The 27883-nt window shown below is 46.9% G+C and overlaps 1 protein-coding gene across 2 annotated transcripts; it reads right to left on the bottom strand.

The window, feature by feature from the left end:
- Positions 1-114: 114 nt before the first annotated feature.
- On the bottom strand, positions 115-25422 carry PHF24 (PHD finger protein 24). Of its 2 annotated transcripts, none has more exons than XM_033238192.1 (8): positions 24544-24995; positions 11005-11386; positions 10098-10283; positions 6365-6443; positions 5861-6066; positions 5360-5520; positions 4964-5059; positions 115-4644 (listed from the first exon to the last, which is right to left on the bottom strand). In XM_033238192.1, exons 2-8 carry the CDS (start codon positions 11380-11382, stop codon positions 4548-4550), a joined length of 1203 nt encoding a protein of 400 aa, XP_033094083.1. In that variant the 5' UTR covers positions 11383-11386; positions 24544-24995; the 3' UTR covers positions 115-4547. The 2 variants fall into 2 exon arrangements, with proteins under 2 accessions (XP_033094083.1, XP_033094082.1); XM_033238191.1 differs by lacking the exon at positions 24544-24995 and adding an exon at positions 25212-25422 and having other exon boundaries at positions 660-4644.
- Between the last annotated feature and the right edge of the window lie 2461 nt (positions 25423-27883).

Here is a 27883-nt window from a genome sequence, read left to right as displayed (position 1 = left end):
TTGTGTCCTTCCTGGCAGCTGCAGTTGCCCGTCTTAGACCCAGGGATTGGTCAACAATGGGAAACCACACAGAAATGGCAGCTTCCCCAGACAACAAGAAACAGGAAGCTGATAGAGCATTACAATCGCTTTATTATGATTTCTACTGTGCCCAGCCTCAGGGCATCAGCTTCTTCTGGAGTGCTGTGAAGCCTGGGCCACGCAGAGGAGCATGCAGCTGTAGAGATGGGGAGACAGGTCTTGGGGACGTTCCCCTCAGCTTACTGTCAAGTTACCTTCCGCAGAAAAGCACATGAAGGCATGAGGGACCAGAGCGCGTTGGATTCCCCAGTGTTACTCAAGTGTTTCGAGTCCCTCTCACAAGCTTGGGTTTGGCTGGGGGACAGATCACAGGCCAACCCATGATGGCAGGAGGCCAATCTTCAGGGCCTTTGTATCACCATGGCTATGGAAAGGCCTAGCTACTTATAACTCAATATTCTCAACTATGGGTTGTGCCTACCCAGTGCTATAGAAACTGGAATGTGATTGGGCTTCTTAGTCACTGGTCCAGACTAGGGCTGACTCCCTTTCCATGCTCTGGGTCACTGTGGCGTGTGGCCCAGAGGGAAAAAGCTTTTCCTTAGTGCTAGTAGAAATTCTGTAACCTGTTTGTTTTCTTTCCAAGGTTGCCAAAAATAGTGGCAGCAGAAAAGCAACAGCAGAGAAAATGCCCAGTCCCACCCCACTCCAGGGCTGAGCCGTCAGGAACAGGCACGATGCGTGAATATTCTCCACTCCAGGAGATCTCGCCATTGTCTGGGTTGCAGCCAGGGGCCCAGAGAGATATCCTGGGCAAATTCAAACTAAGTGGTAGGAGAAAGTAGCAATTTTTCAGACAAGAGCTTGAAATAAGGAAAAGAAAAAAAAATAAAAAAAAAAAGAAAATAGGAATTTTATTTCACTGTAAATAGAGGAGGGGTAAAAGGGACTGTGGTGACAGGTACTGCCAGGATGTCCTGAAGTTCTGGCATCAAAACTATTCTGCCTTTTAGGGCCACACATCTATCTGTCTTCACTCTGCTGGTCTGAAGGGAACATGGTTGCAGGATCACTAGAGCCAGCTACCAGTTCTCAGTCCTGCTTGAGTTTCTCTTGGCTCTGGGGTGGGTCTAGCTGGCCTGCGGCCCTGCCAGGCAGCTTCTGCTGACCTTCCCTCTCAACTTTTGGGCTTCCTGGCACCACTCTGACTGAAGCTGTGAAACCTGCAATGGTTGAGGTTGTGCTTTGGGCTATGAGTCCTGGGTATAACCCTGGGGTTCACTCCCCAGGGAGGTGTCCTCTTCCCAAGCAGTTTAATTCTGTGCTTTCCATAATGGTGACAGGAATAAGGGGACCCTAAAACTTGGCCACTTAAGCAATGTCAGGGTGACATCCCATAGGGAGCAGCAGGGCCAGAAAGGCCGGTATCTGCCCTGCTAGCCCCAGGTACTTGGGCTGAGGGCAAAAAGAGGCAATGTCCTCATGGTTTCTACTGCAGCTGTCCTCAAACGAAGAGGGGCACTTGAGGGTTAGATCAGTACCTAGAGTGAGGGGACTGCTCCATCCCTGGGATACCCTAGGGGCCCTTGCTCAAGTATTCTGCTGGGGGGAAGGCTGGGCTCAGGTGAGGAAGCCAAGGAGGAGACTTGGAGTGGTTTCGTGGCCAGGGCCCCTGCTCAGCTGACCCTCAGTCCCTGCAGCTCTGCCACATCATCCAGCTGCCCCTTCATTCACATCTGAAGGTGGGCAAGAGGAATGCGAGGTGAAAACACTTAGGGCAAGTGGGCTTCAGAGGAGCCTGTCTGTAACCCAGGCCTTCCTTGGTTAGAAACACTGATCTCAATTTTGGGTAGCCAAGAAGACTGAAACATTTTCTCATACCTTATTAGAGTCAGTCGCTAATATTTATACTTGGCAGAATTTCAGAGTCACAGTGACGGGAGGGCTTGAAAATGAAATGGGCTTCACTAGGTTTCTGAACGTTTTTAACATCTCTATACATACCGCATGGGGCGCTGGGGATTAGAACACTGCAAAGGGAGATTCTGGACACAGGGTTGGGGCAGGGCTTCTGCAACTCTGGACTTGGGGAGCAATGGCACTTCCCCTTTGGTAAAAAGCTAGACGACTGCCTCTGGAGAAGAGGCTGTCCGCTCCTTCGTGCTTTCCTGCTTCCTGGGACTCTTGTGGGCTGGGAACTCTATTCTTTGCTGGGGGAAGTGGCCCCTGGGATCTCTGTAGCAGGCCCTCACCCAGGAAGTTTGCTCTTCTCGAATAGGGAGAAGGGTGATCCCAAATGGGCCTGCTCCTGTTGTGGAAGAACTCCGGGGCTGCTTTGCCAGGCCCTGGAATATGGCAGGCCTGACCTGGCCCACTGACTCTCCTCCCTCACCCGTAGAGAGCTAGAGACAGCAGCTCCAAAGAGGTAGGCATCACCTTGATCTGTGAAGGATCAGGGAACAAGATGGACTTCCAGTCCCTGTGACTGATGAGGCAGGAGAAAAATGCTGTTCAGCTCTCAAAGCCCAGAGCTTGTCTCTACTCAAAATGCCCTGTGAGACTGAGCAGCCCCAAGGCCACTGGCACAGGAGACGATTTGCCAGGAGAGTAGGTCAGAGCCCCTGTGCTTAATGTGCTTTAATCTCAGTGCAAAACCCCAGGCCTGGCTGCTTCAGATGCAGTTCTTAGGCCCAGGAGTCCTGTGCTTTGTTTTTTTGACTAGACTGAATAATGGCCCCTCCTATCGATCAATCCTGGGGGATGGCTGAAGAGTATTTCTAAAAGCTGTGGGCCATACACCTGAGCCCAGATTTGTCTCCTGTCTGCTTCATTTCAGTCCCAAATAATACAACCCCAGCAGCTCACCACCCTGCTTCCAGCTAAAGGCGGTTCCTACAGGAGGAGACTACATGGGGCTCTCACGAAGGCCCTGGCTGCAGCTCCCTGCTTTCCTCGAAACATTCAGCACTGAGCAGTGTGTGCTTTCTTCTGTATGCACCCGATTTAGCACAAGGGCGTTGAGCAATGAAGATGTGTTTGCTTCTGCATAACTGTGCTCCACTCCCTTTTGAATAACTCTTGGTAGTCAGATCTGGCTATGCCTAAGTCATTAGGTTGGAAACAGAAGCCTAGAACATGGATCCCACGGCCAGCCAAGATGAGCCATAACACACAGACTGAAGAATTTGAATTTGATGAGTACTTAGCAAGGAGGGGCTGGGGCTTGGAGGTCAGGCTTGGTGCTCTTGTAGTAGCCTCTGATTGCCCCAAAAGGCCTTCCATGCCAGGCCCAGGCCCTAGCCTGGTGGGGAAGGACATGTGGTTAGCAGTGAGGAGAAGCAGCCACTCAAGCCGTGTCTCAGTGACAGGGAGAAGGGGAAAATTTCTCCTTCTGTAAGGCTTTCCCAGGACCTTCTCTGCAGAGCCTCTTCTTAAGCCCCAGCCTCTTATCCTCTTTGTCAGGATGGCTGAAAGAGTCCCCACTCAGGGCTCTGAAGATCTTTCTTGGACTGTGGAAGCTGTCTACAGTGAGTTGAGCTGGAACAATGAGGAAGCATGAGCCCCATTCTCTCTTCCTCCAGAGTGTGCTCTCGTCAGTCTCTGTGGTTGGTGACTTGGGTGAAGCATCTAACACAGAGGCTGTGGCTCCCGCCGGTGTGTTTACTCCATTCAGGTCCCCTTGGCCCTGGGCCATGAGCTACCATCTGAAAAATAGGGGCCAAGAAGGCTCACCTTGATTTTTGACTATCCTGCTAAAGACTTTTGGACGCAGGTAACCTGACTGAGAGGTTCCTAGAATCCTGAGTCCCTGGGAGGGGCTGCCTCCCCCTCTTCCAGTCAGGATTCTCCAGGCTAGTTGCCTTCTCTGTCACCAGGAATTGGAATTTAAATAAATAAAGGGCTGAACTTCAGTGGTGATTAACTCTTTTCCCAACTTAGTACAGCCCGAGGTACATAATGCACACCTACTAGTAACAGCAGCTCACCGCAGAAGGGATTTTCAGTGGGGAAAGTGGGGCCCGTTGAGATCTCTAGGATCTCTAGGCAGGCATGTGAGTCTGACATGCCCCTTATTAAGAATCATTTGGCTGGAGATTTGTCTATTGGAAATTAGAACTTGCCTATAGAAGGGGTGAGTAGAGCCTTCTCCTCTATATCAGGGGCTTCACAAAGGGACTTTGGTCCTTTCTCAACCAAAAAGAACCAGGCTTCTGATGGCATGGACAGCTGGGCAGCATGTGTGCATGTGTATAAGTGTGGTGGCAGGTCCCGTCTATGATGTGGGGCAGGGATGGTCCAGGAGAGGATGCTGCCATAGCTCCCAGGGCTTCTCCTTGTGGCAATGCATTCACTGCCTCTGTTGTGAGGGGAATGGTGATTTCAGTGCCATAAAGCTTAGTGACAAATTAAGACGCTGGCAGTGTCCCAACCCCATGAGTCTCAGTGCCAGAGGTTGGTGGGGGAAGGGAGAAAGGAGAGAGGGGAGAGGACGTCACTGTCCTCAAACTGAGCTTCTCTGCTCCATGCTATCCTGGGGGTTTCAGGTGAATGGCTGCGCTGTTGGGGCGAGCAGCCAGGATGTAGAGGACATTCTCTTGCAGGAAGGTAGGCCAGTCCACAAATCTGGAGTGGAAGCAAAGAACAGGGTCATGAGGCTGGTTTGAAGACGCGTGAGCCCTGATCCTGGGGCAACATGGCTTGGGCTACACAAAACTCAGGGAAGCTTGGCTCATGCCTGACCTGGTTATGGCTGGTTGTGCTACCAAGCCAACAGACCAGCTGGCTGGTCCTATAGACTTGGGTCAAATGTGCACTCTTGGAGCCTGGTTTCTTGGGTGGGCGCTTGCTGTTTTGGAGTGGGAGTGAGTAATACCCTCTCTTACTTATGTGTTTTGTGGGGGTTCAGAGGATACAAATGGCCAGGTGAGGAGGTCCTACTCACCTGGACTCCTGCTCTGTGGGCAGCAGGGTCTTGTCGTGACTCTTGCTGCTGCTGCTGGCTGGGCTGCTATCTGCAATGGGACCCACATGGCTGATGCTGCTGGGCAGAGGACACATGGTTAGGAGTGGGATAGTGAAATGCCTGCCCCTCCCAAACTCTGGTAAGCCCAAGGCTCTGGACACGCTCATCCAGGCTCTTCTGACGTGTGGCAACACCGAGTTGAAGGTAGAGGCTGCCCCATGTCCTGGCCTGTAGGCATCATCATCCTCTACCTAATGCATAGGAGGCTCCTCTCTCGGCTGTTGGCAGGGGGAGCAGGGAGGTATGGAAGGGCCACTGGCATGGAAAAGGGAGGAGAAGAGGCTGAGTGGGGACTGGGACTGGTAAGGAGCAGACCTGACACTGCAGGAAGGAGCCTCTGGGAACTGTTTGCAAAACCAAGAGTGCTGGGCCCGGCGGCACTCTGCCTCACTGATGGTGCTCCCACTGCCCCGTGCCAGGAAGGCAGCTCTGGCTCGTTCCCGCTCCTTCACTGTCAGAAGCCTCAACAGAGAGTTCTGGGGAAGAAGAGACAAGATCTTAGAGGTGGAGATATCTTGTAAACTGCCAGGCCATAGAGAATCCTACCTCCATTACCACCTTTGCAACCTCCCTTAGAAACTGCCCAGAGCCTTTCTGGAGGCACCAACACTTCCAGTGCAGCCCAGGGCAGATCAGTCTTCCTCACAGTTTCCTCAGCCTGGGCACCAGATCATCCGTCACTGGATGGAACCTGAGCCCATTCCTGATACTGGCCCCTGCTCGGGCAGGACCCAGTGCTCCCCCAACCTGCCCAGCATGCCTCCCAGGCCCTTGTCACCCAGTATCCCAGAAACATTTGCCCCAGCTGGCCCTCACCTGGGGACGCAACTGCTGCAGAAGCAGGAGGGACTCATGGGACAAGAAGTCAGGCCACTCTATGTGGCCTCGATGTTCAGGGTCCAGGGCAGCAAACTGGTGGGCTGCCTGCTCTTCTTGCTCCTCGCTCAGGGCCCTGTCACGGTCCCCCCGCTTGGCTGCTTGGTGACGGTAGCGCAGAAAGTCCTCCAGTGTCAGGGAGCAATCTGTGGGAGGCACCCCGTGCTGGCCATGCCCATCCTTCTTCAGCCTTAGGGCACTTCCATCACCTCCAGGGCACCCTCGGGGCCCCTACACCCACAGCTCTTGCTGAGTCTCTGCTCCTATGGCCAGGGTTACCCAGGCTGTGACAGGGGATGGGTGACTATGGGTGACTCAGGAACAAGGACCCATTTACCCTTTACCCACTAAATACGGAACACTCCTTTCATGGTTCATCCTAGAAAGCATGAAGGAGAAATCTGCCCGGCCCCTCTCCATCCAAGTAGCACCACCCAACCTTACCAGGGATGACTTTACACCGCTGAAAGGTCTCCGTGAGGCTGTACATTTCTTCCTCAGTCAGCAGCAAGTTGATGTTGTCCTGAAAATAAGGAAGAGCTGAGTCGGGGGCCATACAGGCCAGTAAGAAAGGCCAGGGTCAAGGAGGCTAGAAATAGAATTTCAGCTGGAAAGCAATTCCAGGATCATCTAATCCCAGCCTCCTATTCACAATCAATGAGAGTGAGGCCCCGGAGAGGGGAAAGGACTTGGCCAGAGTTGTCTTTACTCTGGGGCAGAATCTTCCCCAGAACCCAGATATCCTGACTCCAGCACTGAGTTCCTTTACTAAAACAGTGGTTGTCTCCTCTGAGCTAACCTGGGGATTTCTTGGAAGTGCCTTAGGAAGCTGCTGCACGGAATGAGGGCTAGTGAGTAGGCAGGTTGTGAATCCCTGTCTCCATCAACCAGAGTGGCTCCATCTCCATCCCTTTTATCTACTTGGCTTCTGTGTTAGGCTGTGCTAAAAATGCATTTTAGTTAAAAAAAAAGTTAATCCTAGCTCTGCTCCAAGTGGTGCTGGCCCACTTGGATACAAAGTGGGCTGTATCACTTTAAATACTCCAGAATGGTTTTAAAAGATGCCATCATTACAAGGCTCCTAAAGCCAAATGCGTGTTTTTGTGGTGCCACAGAAATTTTAATTCCAAAGGAGCACTGATATCTTATTTTGTTGACTTAACCATACAGTCTTTAAACTATCAAAGATCCTTTCTAGTATAAGGTTACTTTCTTCCTCTGAAATACCAGCAAAGTACAAGAGCAGATATTTCATGAGTATTCATATGTGGATCTCATAAAGAACTCAAACCATTCTTTTTCTTCCATAACACTTTTTAAAAACTAATATATAATAGTTGTATTTTTCTTTCAAACCATACTTTCAGCAAACACCTACTGAGCACCTAGTATATACTGGGTGCCACAGTGGTGTGTAACACTGTGAGATGTGTTCAGTGTGGCTGGGGCTTGGAGTACGTGTGTGTGCGTGTGTGTGTGTGAGGGAAGGAGGAGGCCTACTATGAAGTACCTCCAGTACCCTTTATCGAGCCCCTCAAATTAGGCCTTTATTCTGAGGGCAAAAGGGAGCCACCACAGGGTTTTCAAGTGGGGAGTGCTGTGGTCAGATCTCTGGCTGCTGTGTGGAAGATGGATTAGAGGGGCAGAGTCTGGAGGTGTGGAGAGCAGTTGAGGGCTGCTGCAACAGTCCAGGCAAGAAATGATGAGCAGCTAAACTGAGACATGAAAATGAAGAAGGGAAAAGAGATTTCAGAGATATTATAGGCGGCATCAACAGGACCTGATGACTCACTGGATGTGAGGCGTGAGGGAGAATGAACTGGGATTAGTAACTGGGGCATGGTATTACTATTCACAGAGATGAGGAGTGGAGGAAGAGCAGGTTTGGGGACAAAGATGAGTTCATTTTGGGGCATGATGAGTGTGAAGTACTTGTGAGATATCAAGGTGAATAAGTGCAAGAGACAGGAAATTTAGGTCTGGACTTACAAATATAGGAGTCATTAGTGTTTAGATGATGGCTGTAGATGAAGTCACCCAAAGAGGGCGCAGTGAGCAAAGAAGAGTATTAAACAACAGAACCCTGAGAAACACAGGACTGAGACAAGAAACTAACAAAGGGCATCGAGAAAGAATGTCAGAGACTAAGACTGGAAGAGAATCAGTAGAGAAGAGGGTACTGGATACCAAGCAAAGACAGCTGCAGAATGTGGGAGGTAATGTTAATGGTGGTTACATGACTGAGGTGGGATTTTATTGACTTTCTACTTTCTCTCATTTCCATATCTTATGCAATAATTCTCACAAAAATACTAAATCCTAAAGGAAAGAGAGAGGAATAAAGAAGTAATAAATACTTCAGAGAGATCAAGTAAGAAGATGCCTCAGAAAAGGTCAGTGGACTTGACAATTAGGAGGTGACTGGTGACTTTAGGAAGGGACAATTCTGCAGAATGATGGATGCAGATGTCAGATTAGATTATAGGTGGTTGAAGAACCATAGGAGATGATGAAATTCTTTTAAGAAGTTTGGCTGTGGGGCCAGGTGCAATGGCTTGTGCCTGTAGTCCCAGCTACTGAGGAAGCTGAGGCAGGAGGATTGCTTAGGTCTAGGTGTTCGAGGCTGCAGTGTTACGATCGCACCACTGCACTTCAGCCAGGTGACACCATGAGACCCTGTCTCATAAAAAGAAAAAAAAGAAAAAAAGCAGCGGCTTCGTTGGCTGTGAAGGGAAGGAAAGAAAGGGAAGGAAAGGTACTTGGAAGGAGGCTTTGTAAAAAGCCCAGTAGACCATGGTGGCAATGATGGTAGGACTGTGTCAGGAATCTGGGGAGGGAGCAGTGTTCCTGGGGGTTAGGGAGGTGACCCCTTCACCCCAGTCCTGTGGCAGCAGTACATCACAAAACAGAGTGGCTGAGATGAAAGGCTGGCATCTGGAAGGGGCGACAGGCACTAGAGAAGGTCGCTGGTACAGCAGGGTCTGCTGCAGTGTACTCCAGAGGGACAGGTGTTTAAGCAGCTGAAAATAACTGTTCCATAACAAGCCACAGAGGAAGAGATATTTGTTAGAAAGTGGCACATCTCTGCTTTCGTCTAAGCAGCAGGAAGAAGAGGGGGATCAGCAGGTGCTCCTCACTCTGAAATCAATAAACAATGACGATATCTGCAAGACAACAGATCCATAAGGCAAGACTTGAACTCTATTCAGGTGTAGTGAGAAATGGATATAACTGGCTTTCAATGGAAACCTTAGACTCCGTCCTTCATTAAAAGTTAGAAGGCATTTATATATAATCTGCGAAGTTCTGAATCAATAGAGCTTTGTCATTTAATTCACATAATAACCACTTCAAAGAGGAAACGCCAGTGCTTATGAGTCAGGTGGCAGGCTGAGTGAGGATCTGAGGCCTAGGAAGTTTTCCTGTGATAGAATCTACCCCTACTGGAAGCAGCTAGTTAGGATCTCAGGTTAGTCTTCAGATGGATACGGTGAATGACAACTATAGACTATTAGAGAAAGAACTGCTCCAAGCAGAATTACTTTTGAGTAATTAGGCCCTAGTCAAACTCCTAGCTCAGAGGTTCTCTACCGGGGGTGATTTTGCTACCTTCACACTGAGATGTACGCTACTGGCATCTAGGGGATTGAGGCCGGGGTGCTGCTAAATATCCTACAATGCACTTGGCCCCCCAGACAAATAACTAACCAGCCCAAAATGTACTGAGGTTGAGAAACCCATCCTAGCTCTAGATCTCTTGTATGTACCATTGGAAAATTCTTTTTTTTTTTTTTTTTTTTGAGATGGAGTCTCTGTCACCAGACTGGAGTGCAGTGGCACGATTTCAGCTCACTGCAACCTCTGCCTCCCAGGTATAAGTGATTCTCCTGCCTCAGCCTCCCGAGTAGCTGGGACTACAGGCATGCGCTACCAGGCCCAGCTAATTTTTGTATTTTTAGTAGAGATGGGGTTTCACCATGTTGGCCAGGATGGTCTCAATCTCTTGACCACGTGATCCTCCCGTCTTGGCCTCCCAAAGTGCTGGGATTACAGGCGTGAGCCACCATGCCCAGCCCATTGGAAAATTCTTTAGGTCACTGCCTAAAATCAAATGTTCTAAGACTGGGCCTCCAGGAAAAGTGCCAAGTCCTCTGCTGTCCCTGCAGTCCAGACTTACACAGTAGTGGCAGCTCCAGCCTGTTTCCGTGTGGGCCATCTCCATCACCTCCGCTGTACTGTCTCCTTGGATGTAGCCCATGCGGCGCAGGCAGCCATCATGGAAAACCCTGGTGCAGACCCTGCACGGGAAGAGGCTCTCAGCTGTCCAGACCTCGCAAACATCACACATCTCATCGTTGACAACCTGCAGAAAGATGGCAGGAGGAAATAGGGATGTGAAAGCATAGGCAGCAAGATTCCAAGGCCACGAAGCACAGAGCTACCTGCATGGGGCTGAGCCTTCCCAGATTAGCCTAGAGGAACAGCTCCAACTGAAGCCATTGTTGAGGTTTTCTTTCTGGAGGACAAGAACCAGGAGGTCCTTCCAGTTGCTCATGCCTTTGTGACCATGTTTATGAACAGAGAGCTACTGGCACTTTTAGAAAGAACAATCTGTTGTGAGATATTGTTCCAGGCATTGCAGGACATTTATCATCCCTGCTTTTCTTGGTACCAAACACCAGTAGCCACCTGGTGTTGTGACCTCCCCAGACTCCTCCCTCCCAAATTTCCTAATGCCTCCTACAGAGGGTAGTGCTATCCATGGTTGAAAACCCATAGCAGCGGGGAAGAGGGGGAGAGTCGACAGAATACCTGCCATAGCATCATTCTTTATCATCCACTGCCCCAAGCCTTTAACTAAGATGAATCCAGGATATAACAAACATTTTATTCTTATAGAAGAAATTCAAAGATTGTTTTGGACTCAGCTCCATTTTTCCGGCTTTGAGGATCACCTTATCCACATCCATTTTTCCTCTCCTGCTCCCTGATGCGCTAAGGCTTGAGGATCCTGTCCTAACTGGATACTCACAGGCCCCCTGATACGCTAAGACTTGAGGATCCTGTCCTAACTGGATACTCACAGGCTCTCTGGGCTCCAGGCAGATTTCTGGAGGTTTGTCATCATCCAGCTTCCGGGTGGGGCGGATGAAGGCAGGGGGCGTGAATCGGCTGGTCCTGTCAAACTCCTCAGGCTCCACGCCGCGCCCATCTCGGAGCCGCTCCCAGGCTACACGGCCGGCACTTCTCTCTTCCTGGACCACCGAGGTTCCTGCTTCTGCTTCTTTGTCCTCCTGCACCTCCTGGACGGAGCCCTCTACAGTGCCACGGCGGGACCCTGGCAGCTCACCTGTGCGTCGGATGGAAGGCCTGTCCCGCAGCCCATCCTTGAAGGCAGACACAGCCAGACTCACCTTCTGCACCTGCTCCACTGTCTGCCGCTTGGACATCAACACCCCCATGGCTCTGTGGACAAAAAGCAGAGGGGCACAAGTTCAGCCAATGGCTGAGGATGTCAGGCCAATCCGTTTCAACCTAAGTGGCAAGTGCTATTAAGCAGTTTCTCCCTCTTCTAGAACATGGTGGGGGTGGAGACAGCACGTTAAGGATCAGAAGATGTTGGTTCTACTTCTTTCCTAAATTTTATGTATTTATGTATTTATTTAATTTATTTATTTATTAAAGATGAGGTCTTACTATGTTGCCCAGGCTATTCTTGGACTCCTGGGCTTTAGTGATTCCCTTGGTTCAGCCTCCTGAGTAGCTGGGATCACAGGCCTACCACCTTGCCTGAATGACTTTGGTTCAATTTCTGACAGGCCTTGCAACTTTGGTTTTCCCATCTATGGAATGAGGGCTATCTCCCCAGCCCACTTCACAGGGATGTTACAAGGATAATGTAAGAAAATGGGCTTAAGGGTGCTTCATAGACTGGAAAGCACTCTATGTGCATGAAATGATATCTGTCTCCCTTCCTGTCCTAAAACCAATTTAGTCCAGGGGTCCTACACTTCTGCTACTTCTAAATGCTTGGAGACTTCAGAATCCAAATTTCTCCTCTGCCCTGCAAGAAGACTCAAGGCTTAAAGCAAGCTGGCAGCAGCACAGCTCAGGCCTTTTTACACAAGAAAAGCTCCTTCAGTAAGTACCATGAACAATCCATCTGGGGCTAATCCTCATCAAATGCCTACTTTTTAAGTCAATAAACTCCTAGTTTTAGAGGATTCCTGAATTAGTCAGTAAGGGAACTCTGCCACCCATATCCATGTGGTCAAGGTCACACAAACACTCCTTTGCCCCCTCTCATTAGTAGCTGTGCCTCTTTGTGGGTCTGTTTATCTATTACAGACACTGGTCTATTACAAAGCTCTAAGGTACCTCTCACACTTCTAAGGTAAGGCTGCACCAATGTCACTCCCATATTTTCTGCTTTAATTCTTCTGAACTGTTCAAGAAGGGTCCATATCCTTTACAGGTTAAAAAGTAACATCATCCCTGCTCTTCTCTGCAGTACCAGAGCACAGCATTAGACAGTGAGGGCATGACAGGGCACATTGCAAAGCTGGTCTGCTATTTCCTAGCCTGAGGAGACTTTGTGGAAGTCAGCTGGGGAATGCTTTTTCTAAGTAAAGTGGAGCAGAGTCCATTTTAGCCTTGCTCTCAATCCATTCTAATCAAGGCTTATTGAACAGTATTATGTGCAAGGCACTAACTGCTCATCATAGGAAACAGAAGACAGGAGAACAGTCTCACCACTCAAGCTACTTAATATTAGAAACCAAAGAAGTTAAAGTGCTGAGAGTACCTAAAGGACGGCGAGACCCACCACACTGCTGGTGGACAAAGTAGACCCTGAAGGATGCATAGGCGGTTATGCTCAGTTTGTTTGGGGAAAAAGGTGACAGCAGGTAGGAGGAGAGGTAGGGCCAATTCGAAGGTTACTATTAATATCATAGTCCAGGCAAGAGGTAGAGGGTTTAAACGGAAATGATGACAGCAGGAATAATACTGACAGAGTGTATCTGTTACCATGGAAATAGAATTAGGGAAATCTAGGAATAAATTGATAATTGATTGGATGAAGGACAAAGGGAAAGAGGGCAGTTTTTTTGTTTTGTGTTTGTTTTGTTGGTTTGAGACAGAGTCTCGCTCTGTTGCCCAGGCTGGAGTGCAGTGTCACGATCTTGGCTCACTGCAACCTCCGCCTCCCCTGCCTTAGCCTCCTGAGTAGCTGGGACTACAGGCGCGTACCACCACGTCTGGCTAATTTTTTGTATTTTTAGTAGAGATGGGGTTTCACCGTGTTAGCCGGGATGGTCTCGATCTCCTGACCTCATGATCCGCCTGCCTCAGCCTCCCAAAGTGCTGGGATTACAGGCGTGAGCCACCACGCCCGGAAAAAGAGGGCAGTTTTAAATGGACTAACTAGAAGAATGGTAGTGCCACTTACAGAAATTGGAAATAAAAGGGATAATTAAATTGGATTTTATACATGCTGAATTAAAGATGTCCCTGGAACATTCAGGTGTCATGTTACCCCCTGATTAAAACTTTCAGTGCTTCCTACAGTTTTCAGGAGAAGTCCCCACAATCAGTCTCTTTACTGTGGCCTCTGAGGCCCTGCAGGTCTGGCCTTCCTTCTTTACTCTGTGTCCCAATCATAATGGCCTTATTTCAGTCTTTATTTGCTATACTCCCTCCGTCTGGAGGAAGTTTGAACATTCCCCCCCACCTGACTACTGCCTATTCGTCTACCAGAGCTTGGCTCAAGTCTCACTTCCTCGGGGAAGTCACTGCTGACTCCAGTCCAGGTCGGAGTGCTCACAGCACCATGCCCTTCTGCTCTGGGCACTTACCTTTGTCATTACATATTCAATAGGATGATTACTGATCAATGTCAGTTTCCCCATTAGACTGTTTTATCCCACACAGTCCTTATCTCTATTGCCTAGCAATGTGTCTATTAAGCATCTAACAGAATAGATTCTTAATAAACATTTTCCAATTAGCTAATTAATTGTGGAGAATTCTTTTTGCTTTAAAAAATGAAATCTTAATACATGTACTATCTGATGACAGCCCCATCTTCTTTTTGGAAACACTGCTTGTATGTGCCACAGTGATGTGAACTCCTACCCTGCTCAGGTGCTTGCCTTGCCACTACTGCTACCAAGGAAATTAATATTCTTGAATTTATAAACTGATTGACAGAAGAGGAAAGAACCACCTCCCTGACTCCATTTATAAATTTGTTTGTAAAACTGAAGTATGTGACTAAGGAACATTGACTTTAAATACTTAATACTGCCTTAAAGGGCAGTGGCACAGAAGATTTATTGAAGAAAGATTTATTGAGCAAATTCAGGAAATCATTTAGGGTATTCATGCCTCAGTGGACAACTAATAATAAATTGTAATTAAAAGGAAAATATCTTAATCCCCAAATAAATCCATAAAAAATTGTGATTCAGAAATCATTTTTTTCCATCAGCTAGAAACAAGTATTAAACAATAGGAAAATAAATTATGTACCTACCATGAAAGACTAAACAACATGGAAAACACTGACGTAGAAGTATATTTATTGGTGGGAAAGATACTCAAAATATGCAAACATATTCACAAAAATAGCAAGTTACAAAAATGCTCATGCTATGATATAAATTTTGTACTGTATGTACTTTTAATCTTTTTGTAATCTGTATTTTCCAGTTTTCCCACATGGTACCTTAATTAGATAATAAAGAAAATCTTAGGGTTGGCAACTTGGCGACTTGCTTTTGTTTTGGGTCCCCTGTTCTTTGATTCAGAACCTGTTGTTAGTTGCTTTGGGCTTTAGTTCTCTGTCTGTTGATGAGTGTATTTGGAACATATAGTCTAAAGCATTCAGAATGCTCATGTTGCTTTTCATCTTCTTTTAAAAGTTCATATGACCTAATGAGGGAATCTAGCCAGGGTGGGGTGCGGATGGAGAGAAGAGTATGTATATGTTAATTTTTTTGCTGAGGCTTTGGACCCAGGGGGTTCTTGAAGTGACAGGGCTGGGCCTTGTAGTCCCCAGATGCTGCTCAAATGCCTCATGGGCAACAGCGTGTTCGATGGCTGGGTGGGATGCAACTCCCTAACTCACAGTGAGAAAGGCACCCCAAGAGAGAAAATACAAAACTGACAGATAATTCTTCACATTTTTATTTGAGCATATTTTTATTATGAGCATTTACATTTGCAGACCACTATGTTTTCCTCAGAAACCCCAAGGTATGTTTCTCAAAACTTTCAACTGTGGCTCAGAATAAGAAATATATTTTATGTGATAACCCTGTAGACACAAGTGAAAATTTTGTGGAGGCTGGGCGCGGTGGCTCAAGCGTGTAATCCCAGCACTTTGGGAGGCCAAGACGGGCAGATCACGAGGTCAGGAGATCGAGACCATCCTGGCTAACTCGGTGAAACCCCGTCTCTACTAAAAAATACAAAAAAACTAGCTGGGCGAGGTGGCGGGCGCCTGTAGTCCCAGCTACTCGGGAGGCTGAGGCAGGAGAATGGTGTAAACCCGGGAGGAGGAGCTTGCAGTGAGCTGAGATCCGGCCACTGCACTCCAGCCTGGGTGACAGAGCAAGACTCCGTCTCAAAAAAAAAAAAAAGAAAGAAAAAAATTTTGTGGAACAATCATACTTTTACTACATGTGATGCTCCCTGATATTTTCTATCCTATTTCATTAAAACAACCCTGATAGTGACTCTCTGAAATGATTTCATGACCTACTAATGGATTTAAATCTGCAATTTGAAGAATGCGCCTCTAAAAGACAAGGATATAAGAAAAGTGCTGCCCTTAACTGATGTGGTGCAAGATGAACAGTGTATTCAAGCTTCTCTTAAGAGTCTGTGTGGTTGGAAGATCCACCAGAGATGGACAGCTACTAATACACCTCTGACTAAAGAAAATCTATTGTATCCAAGAGGCTGATGCTCTTTCACCTGTGGGCGTATGTATAAAACAAAATTAGCTAGGCATAGTGGCACATGCCTGTAATCCCAGCTACATGGGCAGCTGAGGTAGGAGAACTGCTTGCAGGGCCCAGGAATTCAAAACCAGCCTGGGCAACATAGCAAGACCTCATCACATTAAAAAAAAAGATTGATTGATTGGGGCATTCTTTTTACAATGATTAAAAAGATGGAAACAAATCGGGCATGGTGGCTTGTTCCTATAATCCCCGCTACTTGGGAGGCTGAAGCAGGAGGATTGCTTGAGACCAGGAGTTTGGGTCTGTCATGTGCCATGACTGTGCCTGTGAATAGCCACTGCACTGAAACCTGGGCAACACAGTGAGACCCTGTCTCTTAAAAAAGAAAAAAGGTGGAGACAACCTCAATAGGGAAATTACTGAATAACTTGTGATATATTCATGCTATTAAAAAAGAGAAAAAATGATTTAATTATTTATTTTGAGACAGCGGCGAGGGGGTCTCGCCATATTACACAGGCTAGTCTCCAACTCCTGCACTCAAGCAATTCTCTCACATAGCTGGGACTACAGGTCATGCTAATTTTTGAAAAGTTTTTAAAGAGACAGGGTCTTGCTATGTTGCCCAGACTTGTTGATAACTCTGGGGCTCAAGTGATTCCCCACCTCAGCCTCCCAAGTAGCTAGGATTATAGGTTCCAGCCAGAGCACCCAGCTTGATTTAATTTTTTAAACATAACAACCAGAGCAATGATTCTCAAATGGTGAATTGGCTGGATCCTGCAGTAGGTGGGAGGTATATATCAGAAACATCAGGAGGAGGGGAGAAATAAGTGAGTTTCAAGAGCTTATCAATTATATATTTATATTTGGAAAACAAACACTAAAAACCATCTCTGCTTTGTGTGTGTGTGTGTGTGTGTGTGTGTGTGTGTGACGTAGACTACAAAACAGTGAGTTTGACAGTATCTTCTTGGTTCTTAGGGCTATACAGAAGGTACTAACTCTCCAAATAGTTGGAGGCAGCCTCCTCCCAAAAGTTATATCAGAAGTTTTAGGGAACAATCAAGAGACTTTCATGTTTATCAGAAGGAAGGCATACACTGGAAAAAAATAGTTGAGAAACACTTATTTGGAGATCTGGAAAAAACATACTAAATTCACATTTTCAAGAACGATTCATTAGAGGAAAACCCATGGTATGCATTTGTTTTTGGCTTTTTCAGATGTTTTAATAAAAGTTATTGAACAAAGACCAGTCAGTTAGGAAGTTACTCTATAAGTGAACTTGCTCATTAACAGTGAATCAGCAAATTAACCACAGATACCTCCCAACACACTGTAGATCCGCTATAACCCATTATTAACTGTAGGGATACCATTATTCTTTATAAGGATGCCAAGAATAGCTATGAAGCTATCTCCATGGTCAATTATGTCATTGCAATGGTTTTGGGAGTTTATCCTTAAAGCAATTTCTAGGAAGACTGAAGCTGACATCTACTAGCAAAATAAACATAAAACAAACACTTTCCAGTCCTGACCACAGGCTCTTGGAGCACTGCTATTCCTTTTACCGAGATGGTTCAATCTTGTAGACCATTTTATGCCTGTAAGGGCAGAAATGCAAAGTAGAACTATTTACAGTAAACCATCAAAATCCAAACAAGACCACCAAGTCATTTTGAATTGACATGGCTTTGACATTGACAGTAAACTGTGAGGACACAACAGAATTCAGCTTTAAAAGCGAGTCTAAAACTCTTAATACTTAATGGAGAGGATCAAAACTGTATACAAAGGACACTTTGATTAAAAGTGTGTTCTGAAATATCTAAGATGTGCACCTGGGGTGTTTGAGAACTTAACAAAATCAGCTCAAATTTTTAGAGAAACAAGTGGTAGTGATTGGTGCCAGGTAAAAACAAATGGCTGTGGAGAAAAACCTGGCCTCTCCTGTGCTGGAAGAAGTCCTAGGAAAAAGAGAGAGAGTTAAAAAGAAATCAAGTTGCAAAGATCCCACAAATTATACCTAATGATTACTTCTTTGACTGGTGGGTGGGACTGGGGGTTTCTGCCTCCCTAAAAATGATGAAAAGAGGCCAAAAAGATATTGTCCCAAGAATTATGTGGCTGTCAGGGAATTTGTGATATCTAGGGAAGGCTTGGAAAAAAACTCGGGGAGAGGAGCAGGTGATGGTAAATAACAGCGGGACAAGAAGGTGGAAGAGGGCCGTCTGACTTCATGAACTGGAAGAAATGAAAACAGCAACAAGTAGAATCTGTCTTGGGTAAGAGCAGCCTGTCTAGATGTGTTTGTCAGGCAGTAAGACATATGTGGGCAGCTTGGAATGTTTGCAAGACACACCCATTTTCTGCAGAGCACCTGCTTAGAATTCAGCGGGATTAGTTATAAGGGCAAAATGGTGGGAGTAAGAGGAGGAGGGGCTGCTCCACAGCAGGAGCTGATAGAGAAATAAGGAAGGGGAAGGCAGCTGGGGAGCCTCTATTTCCCAGCACTCTTTATAAAAAAGATTCAGAGCTGTGGAGAGCCTGAAGGGCAATACTCCTAATAGGCAGGAGTTTCCTCGTGCAGCCTGTTAAATGTAAAGTACATCTACTGATTTTCTCTTCTTAAAATTTATGTTTTCAGATCGGGGGTGGTTCTAGGGTCTCACTGTGTTACCCAGGCTGGCCTCAAACTCCTGGGCTCAAGTGATTCTCCTGCCTCAGCCTCCTGAGTAGCTGGTCCAATCTGATTCTTGGTATGGGAATGGAGGCTGTATAAAAGGCTCACAAGCAAGTAAAAGTGGCTGCCTGGAGGTTAGGGCTTCCCTAGGAAGGAACAAGGCAAAGAAAACCTCTGAGTGAGGAGAAAGGGAAAGACAACCAAAGAGAATGGGTTGAGCAAGCGGAGTAAAGGAATCTGTGCTTCACTGAGATCAGGAGGGAGAAAAGTAGAGATGGTTCTTACTACCTTCCACAGAGCATGTGACACTCACTTTTAATCAAAGCTTCTTTTGAATACAGGTTTGATCCTCTCCATTAAGCATTAAGGGTTTTAGCCTCTTAAATCTTTGTTGAATGAATGATGCAGAGATGACTGGGCAAGATAAACAATTTATTTAAGATCATAGTGTCTTTTCTCTTTATCAAATTGGCCAGAGAGACTAATCAGACCAAATCTCCAAAACTCAATTCTAGAAACTGTGCAGTCACCAGCTCACATCATCACATCTACTGTATTTCCCAAGAGGTGGCACCTGGACAGTGAGTCAGGGCTAGCAGGGATGAAAACATGAGGGTGATTTTTCTCTGACTACAGAGGAGAGCTAAGAAATTCTGCAATTTAGCCGGTTTCTACAATCACAATGGTAAGAAAAGAGAAACCAGTATTACCAAGGTCAACAGTCCCCTGCATTTATGCTGTGTCCTGTGGACTATGGTGAGGCCGACAGAGGGCAGTTGCCTTAAGGACACAAGTAGAAAGTGTGAAAATGTACTTCCTTTGTCCTGGGTTTGAAATTTAGCATGAGCAGTATCTACACATACAAGTGAAAACTTTCAAGGTGGTCAACAATTGGCTCCTGGAAGCATGTGCCCAAAGGACTGGGAGCCTTAGGAAAAGCCACATGCCTAACACAGAAGGTGACCAGCTGCAAGATTGTGGAAAATCAACAGAACCAGGGTCTGCAAAAAAAAAAAAAAAAAAAAAAAATGCTGAATGCATAGCACAGACTCTGAGCTTACCATGAACATCAGCATCAACCCCAAGATTTTAAGCAAAAAAAACATCAAAAAGAGTTCTCTTGTGGGTCTTTGAGGAAATCCAAGCCCCAAGGGGTCCGATTTTTCTCCAGTGACTGGCTGTTGCTTTAGGAATCCAGTGTCTCACTACAGTGCTCTCGGAGCCTGTTCCTACTCAGACATTTTGTCACCTGGCAGTATCCTAGAAACTAATTTTAGTATTCATGTTTGTAGACCCTGAAAGGGTCTACCTGGTACCTCCCCATCTCTCTCCATTCAGCCTGTTTATTCAGGATGACACAGTCACAACTACATGGGGCTTTTCTGGGGTTTCCAAGGAACAGAAAGACTAAAGACAGAAAAACTCTTTCTGGCCTCAGCTCAAGACTACAAGGCATCCTGCTGCTGTTTAACATTTACTGAAAGCTCACAAAGTTCTAATATATATGAGAGCAAAATTATGGCATGATTTTAGCCTCTTAGGGCCTGAGTCTTCATTAAAAGCCACAGTGCTGACTTCCCACAGAGGCAGAGCAACAGTTAAGGAACATCATACCATCAGTGATTGGCTGGTGAGATTGCACTTAGCAAGCAGAGCTTTTCAGCAAGATGGAGAGGCACTCCCTGTTTTCTGCTCTGGTTCCCTGAAACACAGATGTAATGCAATTATTACACCTTAATTATCACCATTTACTTCTTTGCTGATTCTTTGCCGATTCTCCAAACATTTGCCAAGTGCAGCCTACTATGCATCAGGCACAAATCAGGTGCTTAATAACTGATGGTAGAATGAACAAATGGAAGCTCATTCAGCCGTGAGAATGCAGTGAGTATGTGCGTGTGGAGGGGGCATAAGTGTAGGACTGAAAAAAAAAAAGGTGTTGCTTGAGCTAAATTTTGAATATGAGTAGGAGTTACATCAGTGGATAAGGAAAAAAAAAAAAAAAAGCATTCCAGGAAGAGATAACAGCACATGCCAAGGCATGGAGCTATATGGGGACTCCATCATGACTTAGATGGTATGAAGCCAGCCTGGGGGCTAGATAGAAATAGGCAAGGAAATGTGTCTTCACATAAGAATTAGCATCAGTCCAAAAAACTGGTTTGAGATAGTATGCTTAAAATATTTGTCAGAAGAAGATATGTATTTGAGTTTCAGGGAGGAAGAAAACCCCAGAGAATTGGATTTGCCGAGGCCAGGAAGAGGGACTGCCCTGATAAGTTCCAGCACTGACCAATGAGTGCATTGTTTGGCCTTAGGACCCAACAGGAAACTCCTTCGCAACCTAAGAGCTAGTAGGTGGTGATTGCAGTGAATCATTGGGGCTTTCCCTCTGGGAGACTCCTAAGCCTCAAAAAACAAACATACAAAAAGAGAGCGAGCCAATTAGCCCACACAGTTCTGTTTTAGTGAGAGGACCCCAGTAAGATGAAGCATTTCTCAAAACCAAAGAGCCAACATATATCTAAAAGGGATTCATAAACTGTAACATGCTATCCAAATAAAAGGTTCTGTCATTACTATCATAGGAAGGCAAAAATGTGGTCAGTTTACACTCAGAGTATAATGGGCAAAAGTAATTTTGGCAGGGCACTGGCAGGAGGGCTGAATGTGGCTGCCAGGGGAGGCATAGCACAGCAGCTGAGTTTCAGTGATGCTTGGGAAAAGGCATACTCTACATTGGTTCCTGTAGATATTCTGTAATGCCATAATTTCCCCCTTACTTTTCCTACTCTTTATAGTGAATTAATAGAGACTGCAGACTGATTCTATGTGAACTACTCAAGGGCAAGAAACTCATATTTATCTAGCATAGTGCCTGGCAAGTAAGTAGCACTTAGTAAATGTAAGTGAGTCTCTGAGGGGATTGCTGGAAAAGGGGAGAGAATGGAGGGGGATGTGCTAATGGAAAAATAATCATGTCTCCAGCTGGACACTGATGGTCTTTGTTTCTTGGTCCAAAGCTAGTAAGCAATTCCTGTCAGAATTTGGTCATTAAGATTGAGGGGTGGAATGGATAATGATATTCCCATCAGAAATGAATAAATCAAGTTGGGACATGAAGATAGCAGAAGCCAAGCAGCACTGCTGGAGAGAAGCATGTGGGACTAAAAGATAATAGATTCTGTAGCTAAAGAGAAGGGAAACTATATTTGCATAAATGTGATCCACTTAGGAACAGGTGTAGTGGAAAAAATTGCAGAGTGGGGGAAATGGGCCTGGGAAGGTCTTACTATCCATGTTTGAGGAAAAGGAATGGCAAATGTTAGAAGAAGACAATGTTAGAAGACTGGAGAATATGTGAAAAGATCAAAGGTTGAGAAATCCAGACAGTAAAATCCAGACACATTTGGGCACACTCAAATGAAACTGGGTGAGCCATTCTCTCCCCTTTTATTTCCCTTTGGAGAGAGCATTTTTGAGAAGATTAAGGCCACCTGGTGACATCTTTCATGCATATTCTGGAATGATGTGATTTGCAGACTCATGCTGTGACTAGGGAGAGTTAGGCAGTATTCTTAGAATTTTTGAAACCTTAATTTTTACCCAATGCTGGACATAGGGAAGGTGATATCCAAGATCCAAGATTAGGTGAGAGCCTGGATCCATTTAGTGATTTTTCCAGGGTCATGAGTGGGTGTGATAATAAGCACCCTCAACAAAAGACCAATTTAGGAATAAAACCTCAAAGACAAATCAGTGAGCTGGAACAAAGATCGTATCTTCAGGTTTGGTCCTTCTGACTTTCTTTAAAAATATGCTTACCTATTTATTTTGATCTGTTGAGCAGATGAGGTGGGTTTGAACTGAAAGGGGGATTGTAAACAACTTTACAATGGGGAGGTCCTAACCAACATAAATCTTTGTCAGAATTTACTCCACTGAGTTGCGCACAAGGTAGCATAACTGAGTTAAAAAAAAAAAAAAATCTAACAACTGGTAAACTATGTTGTTCTGTTTTCCCACTAGCTTGGTCTCTCTTCTCACTATGTAATTCCAGAAGCCAAAGGAAGCCGCTTCTATTCAAGGAGGATTTAACTAGGTTTGACTGTGTGGAAGAAAGCAGGGAAGGGGAGCAGGAAAACCTTTCCGGAATGGCTCTGTAATGAATATCATTGCTTGGCCCTCTCACCACTCCATTTTTGGACAAGAAACCAGAATCCATCCTTGGGCTCAAAGTTGAACTCTTGGGATACAGTTGGAATGAAAACATCGAGGGGGCGAGATGAGGAGGCAACACTATGTCTGGCGCAGACCCTTTGCGCTCCCCCTAACAGACTCCCAGTGAGCCTTCCTTGGCTCTGCACCTTTCCCACCCTCCTCCCCCTCATGCAGAGGTACTCTTGGGCAAAAGTGTCCTGTGTGCTATCTGTGGACCATTGTCCACTGGTGCTTGTAGTCAGAGGGCCACAAGGACAGTGTGGATCATGCTTCCTAAAAGTGTCCCTGTCTCTCCTTTCTCTCCTTCAAGTATTCTGTAGCAGGGAGGGTGGCCTTGGGACACTCCATCTGCAGAAGGGTCCCCCTAGATCCCCAGAGCAAGCCCTGTCAAAAACCACATCCAGAGGCTTCAATGAGGTCCAGAGCCACCCCAAGTCATCATGAAATGGGACTGCCAGTGAAGGAAGCCACACCCTGAAATCTGGGGATTCTGTGGAAATCAGTTCCTGCAGCAATCTCATGGCCACTTAAACTGTCCTCATCCACTTATTTAATCATCACATTTACTGAGCATGTACCATTGCAAAACCCTATGCTCGGCAGGCACCTTAGTGCAACTTATTAACAAATATCTATTCTTTCTTCTGCTTCTCCTTAGTACTTTTTCCCAAATAAAATTTGAAAAACATTTTATGACTATGTTTTTCATCAGCTTTGTGACCTTGGGTAAACTGCTAAATCCCTCTGAGGCTCAATGTTTAGAAGACGATAATTTCACAAAGCTGTTGTAAGAGTTATATGAGATGTTTAAACATACCTAGTATAGTGCCGAGCGCACTGGTGCTCAACAATCCTATACATCCTTTATTCTTTCCTTCAAAGGCCTTTCCCTCCAGGACCTGCCAAAATCTGTTATTCCACCTGATCTTACTGCTTCCTTCTGGACGGTCAAACCCAGGGGCTCAAATCTCCTATCTTTGCTTGAGAGGCCTCACTGGTCCTCTTCCCCCGCTTGCGGGGCCCTGTGCTCTCGCAGCAGTTTCTACCTCCACTAAAATGCAGCATGAAGCAACTGAGCTACCATGGAGAAGAAAAATCCGAATAGGGAAAGAGGGGAATGGAAAGAGGCTGCAGCCCCAGAAGGCCCCTATCTCTGGGCCACGGTGTGGGGAGACAAGTGAGGGCATATGGAACCCTACAGGGAGGTCGAGGCCAAAGTCCTTGGAGCCGTGGGAAGTCACTCATAGATCCCATGGCAGGATCCCTCCTCCCCAATCAGAGGTTGCTTCCCACAGTTCTAGGGCACAGTCTCAGGGCCTCCTTTTCTAGGGAGCCCTTTGGGGGCTCCACCATCTCGAGGCTCCTGCGGCTCCCCTATGTTCCCAGGTGGTCTTCCATTGAGCCAGCTCCAGAGACCACCCTTGTGCCTTCTCCCACAGTGACACGGAAGGGCTCTCTGGGGCCAGTCCCCTCCACGCTGGGTTTCCCCATGGCAGCAAATGCAGACACCGCCCCGGGAGTCCATTCCCACAGGGGGTCTTTATGGGGGCGGCTCCTCACAGCACCTCAGGGACTTCCCCAAGGCGTAGAGGCAGCAGTCACTCGGGGTTCATCCAATGACACGGGGGCCACTTTGGAAGCAGCTCCCACACAAGCACCTCAGAGTCCCGGAGGACTGTCCGCGGCCGCAGACCCGCCCCTCAGGTGACGGCCCGGTCCCCGCCGCCCCCGCCCCCGCTTACCGGGACCGTCCGGGTGCGGGACGCGGCTCCGGGGCGGCGGACTCTACACTGCGGGCCCCGCGCTGCCCACGGCAGCCCGAGAGCCGGCGTGCTGGGCCGAGCGCCGGCAGCAGGCGGCGCGGGCGGAGCGGCAGGCTGAGGAGGCGGCGGCGCGCGCGCCCCGAGCACACCCACCCGCTCCGCGGGGCTGCCGCGCGTGCACCCGCGCGAGGTGCCCTGGGCCGGACGGTGGGGGCGCCCCGCCCCGCCCAGTCCTCCTGCGCCTCCAGGCTCGGCCCTCGCGGCTCCGCGGGCGACGGGTGACCGGCGACGGGCGCGCGGGCGTGGGGCACCGTGGGAATGCTGGAGGACGGCGGCAGGCTCCGATGAGCAGACTGCCCAGGTGCCCGTGGGCGCCCCCCACGAGCGCCCGGCACTGCGGCGCGGGGACTGCGCCAGCGGCCGACTGCGGCAAGGACAGTGCCCGCCCGGAGGAGGCGGCCCAGAGGGGGCGCCGCGGGGGGGCTGGGGCCGCTCACGGCTCGCGTTCCGCGCCGGGGCGAAGGCGGGGTCCGGGTAGATGCTGCCACCAGCACGTGCCTGGGGTGGGGAGAATGACTCATCCAGCGGGTCCTACCAGCCGTCCCCGCAGGGCTCCGGGCTCACGACCCTGGCACTGGGGCACTCACCTTTGCAGTACCCTACTGGCCTCCGGAGGGTCCCAAGGAGCCTTCACATAGTCCTCGGCTGGCCCAGCCTACCCTATGCGCTGTTTTCTGGGATTATTGGTTTTTCATCTCCAGCAGCGAGGCTGTGCTGTCGTGTAACCCACTTTTTGCTGCAGCAACCTCATCCCTCACACTATCCAAACAGCTAACTTGTCAGAAGGCCAGCAATTCTGAGGGCTATAATGTGCATTACACCAAACTACATGCTTTGAAGAGGGCAAGAAAAAGATCAAATCGTAAGACACCCAGCAACTAATTATAAGGAAAAACTGAAGATATGCAAATGATATGCCGAGATCCCTTTAATTTATATTAATTGCATTTACATTTTAAAAATACCTTCATTTTCTTGTGCATTCAATTTATTTACCTCAAATATAATGCACGTCATTTTTTGAGCGTCTAGTATTTGTTACATACTGTGCTAGGTAACCTCGTGGGATATGAAAAAGAAATTTTGCCCTTACTGTGGAATTTACCAATAGGGGATATAAGGTAAGTATGGTATATTTCTATCACTTTAAAACACAAAGTGCCAGGTACTATTCTAAATGGTATAAATATATTGTCATTAATTTTCACATCATCCCTTTGAGGGAGTGTACTGTTAGTTTCAACATTTTGCCAGTGATGAAACTGAGGCACAGACAGGTTAAACAACTCGCCCAAGGTCACATGGCTATATGTGATGGAGGTGAGACTGAAATCCAGGTATTCTGATTTCATACCGCAAGCTCCTATTTCTCAGTACTGTCACTGAGAAAGGAAAGTCTATAAACCATTAATATATGGAGTTCTAAATTTAGTACTTATTAGTTCTAAAATGAGTGCTTATTTCTCAAGAGACACTATGGTTATTTTGCTTGTTGTGAAACTAGCGCTAAAAAGCAGAGTGAGCTATCCATATAGTCTGGGGGTCCCCTAACTTTCTTTAGAATTACATCATACCAACAGTTTCACTGATAGGCTTCTCTGAACTGGTTTTAGTAAGTGTTTTATTTCTAGGCCGTCTGATGGGCTTATATGGAAAAGGAGGTTGTAACATCATCATATAAATCTGTCGGTTAATTCCTTCCTTCATTCAAAAAAATGTATATTGTGGCCAGGCGCAGTGGCTCACGCCTGTAATCCCAGCACTTTGGGAGGCCGAGGCAGGTGAATCACCTGAGATCGAGACCAGCCTGGCCAACATAGTGAAACCCCACCTCTACTAAAAACAAGAATTAGCCGGGTGCAGTGGCATGTGCCTGTGTTCCCAGCTACTCAGGAGGCTGGGGCAGGAGAATCTCTTGAACCCAGGAGGCAGAGGTTGCAGTGAGCCAAGATGGCACCACTGCATTCCAGCCTGGGTGACAGCAAAACTCCGTCACACACACACACACAAAAGTACATTGTGCATCTGTAGCATGCCAGGCATTGTGCTGAGAACTAGAAAGGGTGCAAATAAGAGTAAGACACAATACTTTCCCTCAAAGAACTATAATCTCATAGAGGACAAGCATTGACAGAGAACCATAATCATACTACAAAAGAGAAAATCAGTTGTGCGCAATAGAGGAATGAAATGCAATGGAAGTTCCAAGGTGGGAGAGACAGATTACTTCATGAAGGGAGGTACTTGGGTTAAGGAATGCATAATGACCATTTAAATTATTGTTGATATTAAAACGTTAAAAGTCATATCAAAATTATCAATTTCATTTTTTAATTACATGCAGTTTTTCTCGTGTTGAGGAGAGACAGCTTTTACTATGTTATTCAGAGAATGGAGAGGTTAGAAAGTTCAAACTTTTTGGAGGTAGTTTACTTTATGCAAGTGGAGGACACAGAATGATGCACAAGGTAAGATTTTCAAGGTCAAAAGAATAGCAAAAGAAAAAGCAAGGCGGGATTAAATAAGGTTAGTCTGGAGGCAGCTGGGACTCTAACAAGGTGAAACGGTTGCTAGAGAGCAGCCTGTACCACTCTTTTTTTTTTGAGACAGAGTCTCATTCTGTTGCCCAGGCTGGAGTGCAGTGGCTTGATCGTGGCTCACTGCAACCTCCGCCTCCCAGGTTCAAGCGAGTGTCCTGCTTCAGCCTCCTGAATAGCTGGGATTACAGGCATGTGCCACCACACTCGGCTAATTTTTGTATTTTTAGTAGAGACGGGGTTTCGCCATGTTGGCCAGGCTGGTCTTGAACTCCCGATCTTAGATGATCCCCCTACCTTGACTTCCCAAAGTGTTGGGATTACAGGCATGAGCCATTGCACCTGGCCCTAGCCTGTACCACTTTTAACTGTCTTTATGAGGCAGGGACTGTTTTCAACTTTTTTTTTTTTTTTTGCATATTCTTTGGCTATGCCAAAAGACATATTATGTTTGGCAAACATATGCCAAAAATATTCTGGGGTGGTCTGAGTTCAGATATTTATGACCATAAGTTTTTGGGCTTATAAGATTGACAAATACAGTTACCACCATGTTAATGTCTAGAAAATAGAGAATATTGTTCTGGCTGGGTATGGTGGCTCACACCTGTAATCCTTGCATTTTATGAGAGCGAGATGAGAGGGTCACTTGAGCCCAGGAGTTTGAGGCCAGCCTGGGCAACATAGCAAGAAACAATCTTTCACTTCCAGCAGCGAAGCTG

The sequence above is a fragment of the Trachypithecus francoisi genome, unplaced genomic scaffold (genome assembly GCF_009764315.1).
Source record: "Trachypithecus francoisi isolate TF-2019V2 unplaced genomic scaffold, Tfra_2.0 Lachesis_group16, whole genome shotgun sequence".
Taxonomy (NCBI): Eukaryota; Metazoa; Chordata; class Mammalia; order Primates; family Cercopithecidae; genus Trachypithecus; species Trachypithecus francoisi.
This window is presented reverse-complemented; position numbering and strand designations above follow the sequence as displayed.